At 37.1% G+C, this 18,333-nt stretch overlaps 1 protein-coding gene across 1 annotated transcript in view; it reads left to right on the top strand.

The window, feature by feature from the left end:
- Positions 1-18,333, top strand: part of SCIN (scinderin) — a 74,714-nt gene that overhangs the window by 9,132 nt on the left and 47,249 nt on the right. The window contains exons 3-4 of the mRNA XM_032874104.1: positions 2,952-3,113; positions 16,795-16,944. Of these exons, the coding sequence (XP_032729995.1) occupies positions 2,952-3,113; positions 16,795-16,944 (312 nt within the window). The remainder of the gene's footprint in view (positions 1-2,951; positions 3,114-16,794; positions 16,945-18,333) is intronic.

Below are 18,333 nucleotides of genomic sequence, written 5' to 3'. Positions count from 1 at the left end.
TGGTGCAGTTTCTATCATTGTCACCCTATTAAGATAAGTGAACAAAAGCTTTGAGAAATTATGTAACTTAACAAGGTCTAATAGTGGGTATGTGACTGGGTGACCACCTAACTTCAGTGCCTAAACTGGTAATCACTATACTATGACACTCTCAGTATAAATAAATGTCTCAAATATCAAGGTGAATTGTTTTATTTAAGATTACTCTATGAAACAGGGTATCGTGTCTGTTTGGGATGACACAATTTGACAAAGCCTACCATTACCAAGACAGCAACAGCCATATTAGGTTGCCATGTTTAAGGTAAAGATTCAGCGAGGCAACATTAAGACCATCTTCTCATGTCTTTCAATTGACCCGAGGTTTCTTTTTATGAGGCTTTTTAGGCTGGGGGAGTTCTAGAGGAGTAATATTTACCACTACTTCCTTTTTTTTTCTCTTTTTCTTTTTAAAGATCTTATTTATTTACTTGTCAGAGAGAGAGAGAGAGTAGGAGCACACAAGCAGGGGGAACGGCAGGCAGAGGGAGAGGAAGAAGCAGGCTTCCCATGGAGCAGGGAGTCCCACTTGGGGTTCTATCCCAGGACCCTGAGGTAATGACCTGAGCCAAAGGCAGACACTTAACCAACTGAGCCACCCAGGTGTCCCTTACCACTACTTCCTTATATTAAATCTCTTTCCCCAGCTCAGTAAGACCTGGCTCTCAGCCATGATTGTAAATAGCAACTGTCAAACATCCATCAGCCAGCAAAACTGTGTTAATAGTGTCAATAATTTAAAGGATCATCCACTTTGCTTTCATTCTGCTGTGAGAAGGTAGAAAGAGACTTGGGGTTTCTAGGGTTAATTCAAACACTATTCCAGAAATACTTATTATGAAATACCAACATATATGAAACTTACAGTTTTTCTTTTTGCCTTTTTACATCAAATTTTATTAAGACAAAATTAATTTTTAAAATACTGTTAAAGAGGCACCTGGGTGGCTCAGTGGGTTAAAGCCTCTGCCTTCGGCTCAGATCATGATCCCAGGGTCCTGGGATCGAGCCCCTCATCGAGTTCTCTGCTCTGCAGGGAGCCTGCTTCCCGGTCTCTCTCTGCCTGCCTCTCTGCCTACTTGTGATCTCTGTCTGTCAAATAAATAAAATTAAAAAAAAAAACTGTTAAATGTTAAATATATCACTCTGTGATATATATATCACTATATGGCAGTAGCTTAAATGTTATACAAGTATCATCAGTCTGTTTTATATTTTGTAACTTTTTTCAGATCACAATGTTCTTACACTGTTTATCAGATCACAAGGTACTTATTTTTTTAAAAAGTGAAATGGCCAAAAACAGTAATATGTGGATAAAAACTTGTGTTTATTTTTATTGTATAATACTTTGTTTATTTATGGCAACCTTGATAAAATTATGGACTGAGAAATTATTATATATTTCATAAAATTTGTGGTTACAATTGTCCTGAAGTCAGCTGTTAGCTTATAGTAATAAAACCTTTCTATTTATGAAGGTCTTTTCCTGGAGAATGGTGGTAATTTAAAGTCAGTGGAAATTTCGGGACATCTGAGTGGCTGAGCTGGTTAAGTGTCTGCCTTCAACTCTGGTCGTGATGCCAGGGTCCTGGGATCGATTTCTGCATTGGGCTTCTTGCTCAGTGGGGAGCCTGCTTCTCCCTCTGCCTACCACTCCCATTGCTTGTGTGCTCTCTCTCTGACAAATAAGTAAATAACTTAAAAAAAAAATAAAGTCAGTGGAAATTTCAAACAAGTGCTAATGATTACATAGGCAGCTTAATGTCTTTCTTTGGATTATGTACATTTATGAATAAACTTTTTAAGAATATTTTATTTGTTTGAGAGAGAGAGCATGCACAGGGAGAGGAGCAGAGGGAGAGGGACAAGCAGACCCCACACTGAGCATGGAGCCCAATTTGGGGCTCAGTTTCATGACCCTAAGACCGTAACCTGGGCTAAAAGGAAGAGTCATATGCTTAATCATTTTATAGGTTTCTTATACTGCTAATTTTCTTACCATATTAATATAGGAGGCTTTTGAGCAATAAAAGTGATTTGCTAACACTGCATCTTTATTATGCATGTTACCTCATAATTAATTGTGGAAATAAATAAAGATTATAATTTCTAACATTTAATTAAAGGAAAAAGTGAAAAAGTAAAAGCTGGTTTCAAAGAAGACAGGAAGATGTACTTGATATGGTTCATTATTTTCCTTAGTATTTTTTAAATTGCATATAGTTTTGTTTTGTTTTGTTTTGTTTTGTTTTGTTTTCGGATATGCAACCAAATTTAAGGTATGAATACTCGGGCCTGGCATAGAAAGAAAAAAAGAGAAAGGGAGAGAAAGAAAGAAGAGACAGAGAGAAATAAGGAAAAACAATTTTTATAATGTTAAAACAAAGATCATAAATGGTATCCACCCATCCCTGGCCAGGACTCAACTCCACTTCCGTGTCCTAACACTGTGTGGGACATGAGAATTTTGGGTGTGGCTAGTTCTCTCCTCACTTGCTCTTGTTAACTCTGACTCTCCTCTACTCTCCTGTCTTCTTTTTCCTAGAAATCTTGTCTGCCTCTCACTTAACTGGTTTTAGAATCATTCGTTCCCAAAGAACATGAGCTACTGCTTCTTTTCATTTATGTCACAGGTTTTATCCACTGACGGTTCTTAGTAAATACTTTCGATGTTAAATTGAATGATTAAAACAGGAAGGGCAAAAGGCCTTAAAAGAAAAAAAAAAGTGTTGATTTTCCAAGGTATTCTCTTCTGCATACTTAATGTTTCACATGCCATTAGGTGGCTCTTTTGTCTTGGCCTGACAGGCAGTTTAGGCATGTACATCTGTGGTTTTATATGTTTTTGTATCTAGTTAGAAACCTCATCTGTTTTTGCTTTGTTTTCTGTCTAACCCCCAACTGACCAGGCTGGAGGCGTGGCATCTGGACTGAATCATGTTCTCACAAATGACTTGACCGCTAAGAGGCTCCTGCATGTGAAGGGTCGGAGAGTGGTCAGGGCTACGGAAGTTCCCCTTAGTTGGGACAGTTTCAACAAGGGCGACTGCTTCATCATTGACCTTGGCACAGTAAGTGTTACATACACAGGCAGACGTCTAAAGGAGAACGACTTGTCTTCAGATCAAATCAGACGTATGTGCTGGGGAAGATAATCCCATTTTCTACACATGGGGAAGAGGTCATGTTTATGTGAGAGGCAATCATATCATGTGATGAATTGGCAAGTACTTAAATCATACAAAATGAGACTTCAAAGTTTTTATTCTCTTTGATAGGTTTAGAATGGAGTAGTGATTTAGTTCTTCCTACCATAGAACACACATTGAATCATTTTTAATATATCTACCCTTCTGTCTCAACAGAGCTTCCGCTGATTATTTTTGTCCTTAATTGGGTGTGGGAAAACATTTTTTCAGGGGCAAATTAATTCCCCCAGAAAGCAAAGTTTCTAGGATTTCAGATGGAGATAGTGAGTCTAAACAGCCTGCCTGAGATTTTAGGGGATATTTTGGGATATAGATCACACATATACTACACCATACTATTTCATACTTTTTAACTATTTTAGAATATTAAAAGACAAGTATGAATATCAAGTATCATCTTAATGGGATGGGCATTATCTGACTTAGGTTTTTATTTTTTCAGGATAAGAGGCCCCTCTAAGTTCAGGTATACTTATTAATAATTATTTTTTAAAGATTTTATTTATTTATTTTGAAAAAGAGAGGGAAAGAGTATAAGGGGGAGGGGCAGACGGAGAAGCAGACTCCCTGCTGAGCAGGGAGCTGGATACAGGGCTCCATCCCAGGACCCTGAGATCACGATGTGAGCTGAAGGCAGACGCTTAACCAACTGAGCCACCCAGGTACCCCGAAATATTATTTTCTTGAAAAGAAGTATTGCAAGGTCTTGTGCTAGGCTCTAGAAGGTGGGATTAAGTTGGACCTTTTAAACTTTGTAAAAAGAATAAAAGGCATACCATTGCAAACCCATGGGCAAAGCAGAGAAGGCAGGAGAGCCCTGAGCATTTATGATCCCCTTCTCATTAAGCCATATACATCAACATCCTCCTCATCATCACAAACTTTTCTGTGCTCAGCATTGTACAGAGACCTGCTCTGACCTGCGCTGCTTCAGTTAGCCTGAAGCTTGCGTGGGCTGTGGAGTTTCCTCCCGGTGCAGAGCCAGTGAACGGTGAAGCCAGGATCCAACCCTGAGGATATCTGATTCCCACCTGAGCATTTTATTTTACGGTCTCTTCGTGGACAGTATTTGGGGGGAAACATCAGAAAAAGCCAAAAGAGTTTATGCCACCTGCATGGAGAAGGGACACTAAGGATTTTGAAAATGGAGCCACACAGTCAAGGTTCTGTTAAGGCAATATTAACTTAGAGATTAACTTAGCGATAACACAGAGATTAAGTGTGCAAGGTGCAATCTTTTGGAAAATGGACCCAAGCTATAAACTTAATGGGTTTCTCTCAGTTAGGATATACCTGTAGTTTTATTACTGCTGGTGTATAATGTGACTATCTTGGATCACACCAGCTTGTGTGCACAGTTGCCATCATCATATTAATAACATCCAAAGTATATTTCTCAGTGTCACACTTACGCATCTGCACCCCAAACGGCAGTACCACTGCCCTGAACCTCACTGTGAATTTCTTGGAAGAGCCCTTTTCAACTTTAAGCGGTAATCCATTCTCCTAACTGGCTTCTCCTAACATTTTTATAGCTCTTTGTCCCTTGATAATTTAGGAAGTGTTTTGACATATAAGATAGCTTTTTTTCATAGAAAAAAGAGACCTCAGTTTTCATCCAAGCTGAGCTTAATCAACCTATAAAAATTGGCTATTTGATTAGATGATCTCTGGGGCCCCTAAACAGAAGAGACCCTTTCAATTGGTCATGTAATTCTTCACTGTCATTACGTGAACTTATTTCTTTGTTAAAATAACTTTCATGTGTAATGTAATTGCTTCACACATGCAATCATCTTTTTAATTACCACGAATGGCTTCCAGTTCATCTTTCTAACTATCTAATCTTTAACCTTGAGTGAGTCATTAACTGCTCCGAAGCCTTGACTTCCTCATTTATTGTTTTCATCTTGACTCTGATTTCTGATGGTACTTCTAACCTTGGCTGACTATGATTCAGTCTCCCCTGACACAGAGTCACATCTGGAAATGAAAGTTGTCATCATGGTTTCCACAAGAGACAAAAAGCCGTAGAGGGTGGGAGTAAGTCACTTACATTAATGCAGGCTGAGTGGTAACCTGGGGTTTTCTGTTCTTAATTTACATTCTTTTCACTACTCTAAGCTAACTTGGTGGGATATACGATGGTATGGTTCGACAGCAGAGTATCTTGCAACAGTTTCCGAATCTGCTCAATTCAGAATTATGTCTAATCTAGTTTAGAATCTTCTCAAAGTTGTAATGTTAATGAAATCATTTATTATTTTGTTGAGCAAGTATGAAGCTTCCACATGGGTTAGATAGTTGGGTGCTGTGGCAGGCAAATGGTAGTTCCAGTGACATATTCTGTCTTCCCATGGGTAATGTCTGCTATGGGAGTATGGCCCATAAGTACAGGCTCAGACAGAGCCTCTATTATGAGGACAGAGCCTCTATTATGAGATTCAAGGAAATTATCTGTTTAATAGTAAATTATCTTTATTTTATAGAATTAATTACCTTTAATGACTTTCAAGTTGTCTCCTGCTTTCATGCCTGATTAGAGACATTTTGAATGATTCTGTTTCAGAGATAATATATTATCTCTTATGTTGTTGAAGCACCATACCCCAGAGAGATACCCTGGTAGGAATCAAGCAGTACTACATATACTCTCATTTATTTGCATGATCTCTTTTTATGTTACTAATCTTTAACCAGTTGGTATGATGTTAATGATTTCTGAATGGCGATAAGATCTTGCAATTACCTCGGAGACTGTATTTTTGGGGTATGTCACGGTAAACAAAGAAGGACATGGGACCAAAATTTTCTCTACCATAAAATCTTAATGAGTTCATGATTTCATAATTACCTTCTGCATTAGACAGTACAAAAAGAAGCCAGTGTAATTTCTTCAAGTTTGTTTTATTATCCAGGTATGAAAAAAGTAGGTTGGACCTCTAAAGTTCTCATCCATCTAGAGCCAGCTGGCCAAAACTAAGAGTTTTGACATATATATATATATATATATATATATATATATACATACATAACCAAATCCTATATTTTGATTTGATTTGAGGAAGTCAACTTTTTTGATCAGCAATCACTGTTGTTAATATGATATGCCATATACCTTTGGAACATATGCTATTATAGGATTTGAGACTACAGTAAATATTTCCTGATATGACCATGTAAACACCTCGATCAAAAGCATGAGATTATAAAATTCCCTATTTAATCACTTTGAATGTTAAGAATTCATCAACATTGTAGAGGATGATTTGGATAAGCTATCTTATATTTAGTATATTCTCAGAAAATAATATGGGACATGGCTAGATCTTAGCAATTTGGAATTTGCTGAATCTTTGGAAATCTTAGCAATTTGGAATTTACTGAATCTTTGAACTGTGAATTTTAATGTTGGTGAATTTATCAATCATCATTTTCCCACTATTTTTAAGGCTATGAGGTGGTTGAAGTAGTTGTAGAAATGGCTAACAAAATCATATCTAAATATATTACAACAAAACCATCAGTTACTACAGAATGTGGATGATAATGGAAAGAATCCATAATTTCAAAGTTGGGATCTGGAACTAACTCTTTTAGAAATATGTGTCAGAGCCAACCACTAGGGGAGAGTTGGATTTCACAGGAGGAGGAATTTCTGTGGTGAGTTACTAATTGTGCTGTTACAGGGCATGTTCCATTTCCTTGTTAACTTGTTTGGTCAGTTATGCAGCCTTGCCCCACTCGCCTTGCTCTTTATAACCTATTGCCCCCTCTTTCATTGTTCCCTCCTGCTGCTCTGAAACAGCAGTCTGCACTTCTGCATTTACCATTTGGTCCACAGCCCTCTTTTTCTGACTTTCACTCCCACCATTTCTTTGAAATGTTCATCCTATTGGAGAAATGGCTTCTGCTAAAGCCAGGGGACACTTTGTTCCTTATCTACTCCAACTGACACTGTTGATTACTCCCTTTTATTTCAGCCTCACTCCCTCCTGCCCCTGGCTTCCTGCTTTTCCTTCCTTTCAAGCCATTCTTTCTCATTTTTCTTTACATGGTCTGCCCACCCCCTCAAGTTTGATTGTTTGTTTGTTTTTAAGGATTTCACTTTTGATCATTGTCTCTTTGTACATTCTTCCTGAGCAAACTTGCCCTCACCCAAAGCTTCAACTATTCATCCACTGGTAAATCTCAATTTTATAGTCTCACTCAGAACTCTTACCTGAGATCTATGTCAGCATTTCAGACTACCTCCCAGATATTTCTTGTGTATATCACAAGAACCTCAAACTCAACAAGTCTAAAAATGGAACTCATTAACTTTACCCTCTCATTCCAAAATGGTTTCTTCTCTTATTGTTCTGACCTTGTTGAATGGAGCTACCCATCTTTCAGACCTCAAACTGCAAATCTTGAAGTCATCGAGATGACTTCTCCCAGAGGCTTTACATTCAATTGCTCACTGGGCCTACTCTCTTCTACCTCTTGAGTGTCTCCTGAATCCTTCCCATGCTCTTTATCTCTGTGATACTATCTCATTGTCCTTGCACATGACACTTTCCCTCAAGTCACCATGCTTTTGCTTTGCACACATTGTTTCCTTTGCCTAAGATCTACTCTTGCTCTGCATCACTTTTCTGGTAAGTGTCTGATATCTCATCCTTAAATATTCAACTCCAATATTGCTCTTTTTATGATGTATTTCTTGGCCTCTTCCTCCCTCTTTCCCCTGTCCCACCTCACACCCCTGGAGAATTAAACAAGCTTTTATCTCCTATTTCTTGTCAACTTGCAGACTTGTCTTGCCATTTTCCACATTTCCTGTCCTTTTATTTGTCAATCTCACTCACTCACTTTGTCCTTATTAGAAATCCCAGAACTTACAGTCACTCAACAAATGTACAGTCTCATGCAGTCATGTGGATAGAGATATAATTTTCTTTTTTTCACCTTTAGCTCAACCTGAGTTCATAGTTAAGCTTCTTTTTCTTTTTTATTTTTATTTCATTTTATTTTTTCAGTGTCAAGCTTTTATTTCCATAGAAGCGTTAAAAATAAAGTAGTCATGTCCTATAAGGTGAACCTTGTTTCTCATGAAAGCAAATCAGACCTATCCACCCATCCCCTTTTCTATCCCCCAGGTATAGAGGGTGTGTATGTGTGATATTATGGCCTGGGGATGGGGGACCGGGTTGAGAATGGAAGTGAGTCTGGTTTGCAGTGTTTAGCCCTCATTCATCTCTAACATTCATTGAGACTTTGCCATTTCATTCATTCTTGAGCTCTGGGCTTTGAACTTTGGCCTCTCTCCCAAGATTGTTCCTGGAAAATATCTATGGCCTTACTTTGGTCTTTTGTTATCTTACCCTTTCTGGTTCCGTCAGCCATTATAGTAGCCCCTCTGGAATTCTGCCTTATTTTTCCCATACCACATGCTGTTGTGGGGATACTGTACCCACATTGTACCAGTGCTCATTGGTCTGATTGCGTGGACACTGCCTGCAGTTGTTTCTACTCTAATGTTCAAGGTCATGGATGAATATATCACAAATGGGCTGGAGGGGAATGTACTGAGCTCTTGTCAGAGATTCCACTGCATCTGATCAAGTTTCCTAGTTCTCTTGTAATCCCCATACTCTTCTCTTCTTGGACCTGACCAACCAGTCTCATACTATTTCATGGTGTTAACCGCTAAGGCCAAGACTCTGGTTCCTGATATGCAAAACCAATTTTCTGTAAATTGCTGCATCCTCAACTCCTTCCCTCAGAAAACATTACTCTCACAAAATTAAGGTTCTTTTAAGTTAGACCTGTGTTGGCTTTTGGACTTTTGTCTCCACTATGACTTTAAAATGTTCATTTGAGAACAACAACAACAACAAAAAATGAGCACAGTCTTCTTTGTTCTGGGTAAATTTGTCATTATCTGAAAGTAATCCATTCCACTAGTTTTATAAGTAGAAAGCCTTGAGGCAATAAGAAAAGATAATGGGAAAAATAAATCTAGTGTTAAATCTCTAAAATTTACCCTTCAACAGAAGTAGGGATGAATGGTATTTACTGTGCAGTTGGTGTGTGCTGGGTGCTACAGTATAAAGATGGAAACCAGATAGTCATTGACTGGCAGGTGCCGTCAAATGGTGAGAGCCACAGACACATACACAGTTTGGAGTATGATGAGGTAGAAGGAAGGACTGGAATGGAGACGCACACATTACAATTAGAGAATAGATGAGGATACGAGGAAAGACTGCTCCCAAGGTATTAGAATTTATGTTTTCATTCTTACAAGCTCACATTAGAATCATTAGGGAGAGGTTTTTAAAATACTGTGTAATATGACCCCTAAAGATTCTGATTTTAAAGTTTAGGGATGGGACTTTGGGTAAGTCTTTTTTAGGCCCTACCTCGGGTCATTTTATTGTACAGTTAACATTGAGAACCATTTCAATATGGGAAATGTCTAAAGGTGCTGGAAAATTCAGGATTAATTACATGTCTGAAAAAACCAGATCAGTTAAAAATAGTTAAGTCACCAATTTGTGTGGCTGCCAGAAGTTATTTTTGATGAAGTGTGACTGTAAAACTTCTTTGATTCGCCAAATACTCGGAAGAGTATAGAGAACATAATTTCACCAACTCTCCTTATCACTACAAAAACAATGCTCCAAAAGCTGTCATCTTGTCTCAGTAAGTGACGCAACTATCAGCAGCCAAGCTAGAGGGGTCCAAGTCATGGCGCTCTCTCCTTGTCCTCCAGTTTACACTCAAAGGGCGTTGTTGACCAATCCTGTAGGCTTTAACCTTCTAGCTATCCTTTGGTTCTTCTTTTTTCCATAGCCACTGCTCTGCCCTAGTTCACAAGCAATCTCTTCCTTTCCGTTCACCAAGCCCTTAGTGGCCATGCATAACCACTCCATTCATCTCCCATTCTTCAGTCAGAGGTGTTTTGAAAACTACATATATGCCTATGGACTCTGAAAAACAATCTGAGGGTTTTGAAGGGGTGGGGAGTGGGAGGTTGGGGGAACCAGGTGGTGGGTATTGGAGGGGGCACAGATTGCATGGAGCACTGGGTGTGGTGCAAAAACAATGAATACTGTTACACTGAAAATAAATTTAAAAAATTAAAAAAAAAAGAATTGCCTAAGTCAAAGGCACAAATATTTTCTCCTAAAAAATAAAATAAAATAAAATGAAAGTCTCTAAGAATTTAATTTAAAAAATCTTTTTATTTTAAAAAAATACATATATGCATCATGGAATGATGTTGAGTTGCCTTGGCTTTGAACAAGATAGGATGTAAATAAACACTTGTTCATCTAACAACCCCCCAAAAAAGTCATGGTTTAAAGTTTAAAAATAGGAAAAGGTAGATTCCTAGAGGTATCTCACAAGTCATTCATGGTGTTTAAGTTATGCTTAGAGAGCCTCAGGCAAAGAGGATATCTGAATGAGCTTTTATATTTTGTTAACTCCATCTAAGGGAAAAGTAAGCACAGTAAAAATAAAACCAGTAGAGGCAAGGGAGAGCAAGAGGTCTGGCTTCCCTTCTCCTTTCATAAAACTGTAGATGTATTTAGAATAAATAACTGAGCAAAGGACAAAAGAGTAACAAGTTTATGCTGAATTCTTTGCACATGTTATGAGTCAACATCACATGGGCTGTTCTGACTGTTCCTTTAAACTCAGCTTCTGAAATCTTGCTTCCCTTCAAGGGCATCGTCGAGCATTGTTTTATTTCTCCTCTTATTTCCTGCCCCCAAATGAGGTTTGGCTGCACTTTGATGTTTTACTTGTTAACTCTGACCATGTAGTTTAAAGGAAGTTTTAGAAACCTCTAGTCTGTCCCCAATATGGTTGTTTCCATAAATACCACTCACTCCCTTATTGGTGGTCCAAACAAATTGCCCCTAACAGTTGTCTTTACTCCCTCATTTACTTTTCCAGTTACCAGAGTGATTTTGTTTTCCTTTACTAGTTTGTGTATTCAGCGTTAATTAGAATTGGACAAACTTCAACTACAGGTTGTTCTTGGGCAATTTGTACATCAGCAAATTTTGGCCAAAATTTAAGTGCATTTCATTCTGAATTGAATCAATCCTTCCATATTGACAGGGGGCTTTATGTCCCTTCCCCCAAAGAAGTATAACATTTAGTGTGGAATTGTTAAATTCTTTAGAATCTTAGAGTGTAAACCATGTTTGTTTTATCATTTTCAGGGTCTCAACTGCTTAAATCAGCTTTACCGAAGAATTTTTATCTAAATTCCATCAAAGTATCATAAGTAAAACAATTTATGTTTTATTGTTTTAAATTTTACTTTTTTTCTTGTTGTTGTAATAGTATGCATCACCTCTTACACCAATTCGGGTATTTTTTTAGCTCTGTGTAGCGTTCTTGGTTTTTTTTAGCTCACTCCCTCCAAAAAACAGGGTAAGTTGAATTATGGGAGGGTTTTTCAAGCACAGGGCCAATTGAGCACAGAGTTTCCTTGTGCACAGAGCGAAGAAATGGTCTTACCCAGCTACCTCTGAATAGAGTAAGTGTTGGTAGTGCAGCTTATTAATAGTACTATACACATTTATTTAGCACAGTAGAGCTTTGTTAAAATGAGATGTCCTAACTGCATCATACATCCATGATAGAATTTAAATTGCTCAAATTTAATGAATTGCTTAAATTCTGTTTAAAATCTAAACAGATTTTCTATTTAAAATCCAAAGCACGTTTTAATGTGTTGCTGCCATGATTGAATGAAATGTATTTGCAGAAAAACTTAAGTAGCCTTAAAAAAAGAGGGTTTTTTTAAATTAATATTACTCTTTAAACAATTCTGGCTGTGGGCAATTTATAATTAAAGTCCATTTTTTATTGTATTTCTTATCTGAATTCACCACTGAAAATTAAGTCTAGGAAATAAGATAATATGTCAGTTTTATAGAAAGAATAGCACAAAATTAACTGAAAATAATAAAAGAGTAAGCATAGCACAAAGCATTCATTTTCATGCCCAATAAAAAATTTTCTTTTTAAATACTTTATTTTATTTATTTGACAGACAGAGATCACAAGTAGGCAGAGAAGCAGGCAGAGAGAGAGGAGGAAGCAGGCTCCCGGCTGAGCAGAGAGCCCGATGTGGGGCTCAATCCTAGGACCCTGAGATCATGACCTGAGCCGAAGGCAGAGGCTTAACCCACTGAGCCACCCAGGCAAGCCCCAATAAGAAACTTTCTTTAACACCTTTTTTAGTGACTGGGTCATCTTTGAGTTAAAAAGGAAAATTTTACTTCCAACAGTTTAATTATTTTTATGAGCATTTCCTAGATGTGTTTTTTGCTATTTAGAAAAATTTTTTATTGAAGTGTAGTTGACATACAATGTTATATTAGTTTCAGGTGTACAGCATAGTGATTTGACAGCTCCGTATATTATACAGTGCTCACCACGATAGGTGTGGTTACCCTCGTCGCCATACAACATTATTACAATGTTAATGAGTATATTCCCTATGTTGTACTTTTCATTCCTGTGACTTAGTTATACCTGGACGTTTGTTTTGTACCTCTTAATTTCCTTCACCTATTTCACCCACGCCTCTCCCCTCTGACAACCACTAATTTGTTCTCTGTATTTCTGATTGTAATTCTGGTATTTGTGTAGTTCTGGATTTTTTCTTTTTTTTAAGATTTAGATAAATTTAAGTGAAATCATGTATTTGTCTTTTCATTTTGTTGCTAGTTTTCTTCATGCGCAGAAGCTATTTAGTCTGATGTGGTCCCAGTTGTTCTCCCCCTTGCCTGAAGAGACATATCAAAAAAAGTATTGCTAAGGCTGATGTCCTAGAGGTTCCCCCCTGTGATTTCCTTTAGGAATATAATGGTTTCAGGTCTTATATTTAGGTCTCTAATCTTTTTTGAGTTCAGCTTTGTGTATGGTGTAAGAAAGTCGTCCAGTTCTACTCTTTTGCATGCAGTGGTCCAGTTTTCCTAACACGTTGAAGAGACTATGTTTTCCCCAGTGCATATTCTTGCCCCTTTTGTCATAGACTAATTGACTATATAAGCATGAGTTTGTTTCTGGGCTCTCTGTTCTGTTCTATGTGTCTACTACTGCACCTCATCCATTTTGATTACTGTAGCTTAGTAGTATATCTTGAAATCATGGGTTGGGGTATCTCCAGCTTTCTTCTTTTTGCCATTTTTAAAGTAGAAACTGAGGTCCATCTGTAATGGTGAGGAATATTTTCTATAACTAAATTTATCTGTGAACTGATACTGCACATAAAAACTCCCAACCCAAGGTCATGTCACAGAAAATATTTGGGGATCCATGGACTACTGTAAAATTCTACAGTAAATAATAATTATGTTCATCAAATTATTATCTGCAATTCTCTTCTAAACACATTTTACCAAGCTAGCATAATGCTTAACAGAAGCTAATAAAATTTAAGTGTGATTTTATATAATCTCTTTGAAGTCAATGAGAAGTCACTTACACAACTAGGTTAGGGAGAACACAGACATCTGTTGGACAGTTAGATACATGCACAGCAAATCAGTCATGTAAGTTACGAGTAAGTCTGAGAAATCTAGAGATCTAATCTTCAGATCCACTTCCTGTATTTCACTATAACATAGATATTAGAAGTTTGCTTTCTCAGACCCACTGAGAAAAGAATCATGGGCAGAATCTCATGGGATAAGATGGGAAAGAAACCTAAGCCAAGAGCCTAGGGGTACTGAGCAGAGAAGCACGCTTGGCCGCACTGGGTCATTAGATGTTGCAGATCCTTTGCAAGTGCTCAGGTTCCTGTTTTTTTTTTTTTTTTTTTAAATCACCTTCCAATGCCACCACCTGATTTTATTATTTTTTAAAGATTTTATTTATTTATCTGTTTGTTTATTTGAGAGAGAGAGATTGGAGGGGGTGAGGGTCAGAGGCAGAAGCAGAATTCCTGGTGTGCATTACCCTGAGACTCCAGGATCATGACCTGAGCTGAAGGCAGTTGCTTAACCAGATGAGCCACCCAGGCGCCCAACACCACCACCTGGTTTTAATGCACAGTGATAGGCATGGATGAATCGTTCGGCACCATTTGTTTTCACTCTTTGGAATTGCTGACCTGGGCATAGTATTCAAATGGATTCCAAATGTGAGTCTCCTCTTCGGATGCCCAGATGTAGAAAAGAAATTAGAGAGGAAACAACAGCTGTGCACCATTCTTTTAAAAACAGAAAAGATATTACCCCTTCACCGAATAGACTGGTTCAGAGTCTAGAGTGAAAGGAGTTGCAAGGCATAGTCTTTTTCATTTTTCTTCTTATAAAGACTCAAATTTCTAAAATGTATATTTTTTGTATTTTTTTTTTTTTGTTTGTTTGTTTTAATTTATTTGTCACACAGAGATCACAAGTAGGCAGAGAGGCAGGCAGAGAGAGAAGAAGGAAAGCAGGCTCCCATCGGGCAGAGAGCCCGATGCGGAGCTTGATCCCAGGACCCTAGGATCATGATCTGAGCCGAAAGCAGAGGCTTTAACCCACTGAGCCACCTAGGCGCCCCTAAAATGTGTATTTTATTCTTAAGTAGGAATATGGAATAATTGCATCAGGAACCTAGGGATGGGGTAAGGGGTCAGAGAGTCTCCCCCAGGCCTGTATAATTCAAAATTGGGTGTCCAGGGCTGGGAAGAGAGCCCATTTTAGGCAATCAGTAAACATTTGTGAATAAAGAAATGACTCTGGACTGGAAATATTTTAGCTTCAGAGCAAAGAGCCATTCTCTTTTCTGTGGATTCTGCGGCTTCTGTGGATGCTGGATGCTCTTTTATCTTGCTCTTGTTAATTAATGTGCTCTTTTATTTTATTTTGTTTTTTTAAAAAAGATTTATTTATTTATTTATTTGACAGACATGACATGCTCTTTTAAATACTGCAAACACAAGGGTGTATAGCTGGTAAGTTGCAGCCAGGTCTGTCTCCTTCACACTTACCCACTGTGTTAATCACTTCTCCAAAATGGACTGTGCACAAACTCCGTGTGGAACAATTTTGAAAGCAAGTGTAGTACAAATACATTATTAGCATTGGTTGTCTATACGTCAATCTGTCCTTGCCAGCTTTCTCTTATTCTTCTGTCTATCCCCAACATCTGCCTCATCGCAGGCACTTAATACCTGTGACATCTAAAAAAGAGAGAAAAAAAACTATACTTAGATAAAAATTGAAGGTTTTCTTCCTGCGTATATGTGCCTCTCTCCATCTGTTGAAACTGTGTATCTTTAAAACTCTTTCTTTGCAAACGCAGAAACAGAGCTTTTGTTTCTGCTTCCACTTAAATGGAACTGTATTATTCTGTGACTTTATTTTATTCTTGAGGGTATACCTTGAATGATTTTCTGCGTTGGTATTTAAACACTTTTCTCAGTTTTTAGGCATTAAAGATCGGTCTGAAATCTCCATATAACAACATTTACACAGCCATCCCCCTACTGATAGACATTTGTGGGGTTTCTCTTCTCTTTCTTTGTTTTTGTAAACCATGTTTGAATACCTCCGTAGGATAGATTCCCAGAAGTTGAATTTCCTGATCCTAAAAAAGCACATGCAATTTTTTGATACGAAACCAAATTTCCCTCAGAAAGACTGTATCAGTTTATGCAACCCAAATAGAAAATGACAACGCTCATTCCTATGTCCCTGCCAAGCATAGGTGCCATTACATTTTTCTTTCTTTCATTAAAACCACATTAAATGATATTTTATATTATTAGTTTACATTTGTATTTATATTTTCTGATATTGTCTAAAATATACAATATTTTAATCTAAATGGCAGCTAATATAATCTATTGATTTTAGAATACATTGAACTGTCATAAATGTCTATGTTAAAGTATAACTTTGATATTATCTGTTTTTTCTCTGTATCATAAATATATATAACTATTATCCTATTATAGAACATTTAACATCTTCCCAATGCCTGACTAGTATAATTATATAGCAATAAAATCCCTTGTATATATGGTTTCTCCCTAATCTTTATGAATAACTTATTAAAATGAATTCCAGATAGTGATAGCACTGGGTCAAAGGTTTTAATTCTTTTTATGGCTTTTGATAAGATTCATTAAATTGCCAAAAGCATTAGATGAATTTTTATAATCATCAAGAGCACATTACTGTGACAGATTCTTTACTACCTTTCTGAAATATGGTCAAATTATTATTTTAAACTTAGGTAAAACATACAAGTATACTTTCATAAATTGTAATTAATGGATACACACAAAGAATGGTGAGATATATAATTATATTTTCCATGTGTAAAAAAAAGGTTACTTCATAATGCTAACTGAAAGCAACAGATACAGAACGAGGTGTATGCATGTAAAATTATATGTACCGCAACAATAGATAACTTTCATTTTATTTTTTATATCTTTTTGTTTTTTCCCTAATACACACAGTGAGTATTACAACAGGGCTAAATGTCCTCCACATATTTCTGGCTCAAAAGATCTGTCTCTTTCTTTTAGGAAATTTACCAATGGTGTGGTTCCTCGTGCAACAAATACGAGCGTCTGAAGGCAAGCCAGGTTGCCATTGGCATTCGGGACAATGAGAGAAAAGGAAGATCTCAACTGATTGTGGTGGAAGAAGGAAGTGAGCCATTAGCGCTCAGAAAGGTATTGTGACTTGAGTTGTTTTTTAAAGGTTCACCACTATGAGTGGTGTGTGTGTGTGTGTGTGTGTGTGTGTGTCTGTGTGTGTTACTTTTAACAAATTCTCTAATACTGGGCCTAGGCTAAGATTAGGTAAGAGGAAACATCAAGGTTATCTAAGTCACAATATAGAGAAAATAGAAAGTCAGTACTCCTTTCTTTCACCACTGGTATGACCACCAGAAGAAGCTCTGACTCCATCTTCTGTCGTGTAGGCAGTCAGATGGGTGACGCTTCGACCTTGACTACAATAATATATTTTGGAAGGAAAATAATAGTTTATTCATGTGGGATTCTGAATATATATTGCTTAATGCTGTGATATTCCTCAATTTTTAGCATTCATTACTCTAATAAAAGAATGAAATAAAATCTTATTTTAAGAGAATGAATACACCAATATTTTATATATTTCAATTTTAAACTAAGAATTCTCAACAAGACCCCTGTGATTTTAGTGTACTTGTTGAATTAATTTGAAAATTATCTCCACAGCTCTTTATATCTTTGTTATTTACTTAACAATTATAGCAGTCTTGGACATTTAGTTACCACCAGTTTTTCCCCTTTAAAAAAACTGCAGTGAGTGCCTCAGTGTGTATATTTTATATTTTCCCTTAAGATTATGACTTAAGAAAAAAAAGAATATGAGTTAAGGGCATAATCATATTCAGGTGTCTGGACATGTTGATTCATTGATTTCTATATGTTCATTCCACAGTATTTACTGAACTACAGTGGTATGTCAGGCACTAAATGTTTGTACCAATGTTTATTCCCTCATGACTTTGCAGAACCCTGTGAAGATTTACTGTTAAAATAGTATCATTTTGAATCTTTCTGTGTTTAATAGTAGCAGGTGGTATCTCTGTGAGTTTTCATTTCTTGGGAGAATACACATTTTCCTCAATGACTTTAGCTATCTGCACTCAAGTTTTTCTTTTCTTTTTTTTTAAAACATTTTATTTATTTGTCGGAGATACAGAGAGAGAAAGAGCGCACAAGCAGGGTGGGTAGAGGCAGAGGGAGAGGGAGAAGCAGACTCCCCGCTGAGCAGGGAACCCCTGAGATCGTGACCTGAGCTGAAAGCGGACGCTTGACCAACAAGCCACCCAAGCATCCTTGCACTCAAGTTTTTCTAACAAGTGTCTTGTAAACATGTTTTTAATAATTTTGATTTAGAGCAATTTCATGCATTAGAGTTACTTGATGTAGTAATAGCCTACATAGTCCAGTGAACAAAAATTATATGGGATAATTTTATTGTCATAATGTCTTTAAACTTTATTATTTTAATAACCACTAAACACAGACATTCATGTTAGTAATGTTTTAGAAATGACTTTTATTCAG

This window comes from Lontra canadensis, unplaced genomic scaffold, assembly GCF_010015895.1.
Source record: "Lontra canadensis isolate GAN:19392208 unplaced genomic scaffold, GSC_riverotter_1.0 scaffold2, whole genome shotgun sequence".
Classification (NCBI taxonomy): domain Eukaryota; kingdom Metazoa; phylum Chordata; class Mammalia; order Carnivora; family Mustelidae; genus Lontra; species Lontra canadensis.
This window is presented reverse-complemented; position numbering and strand designations above follow the sequence as displayed.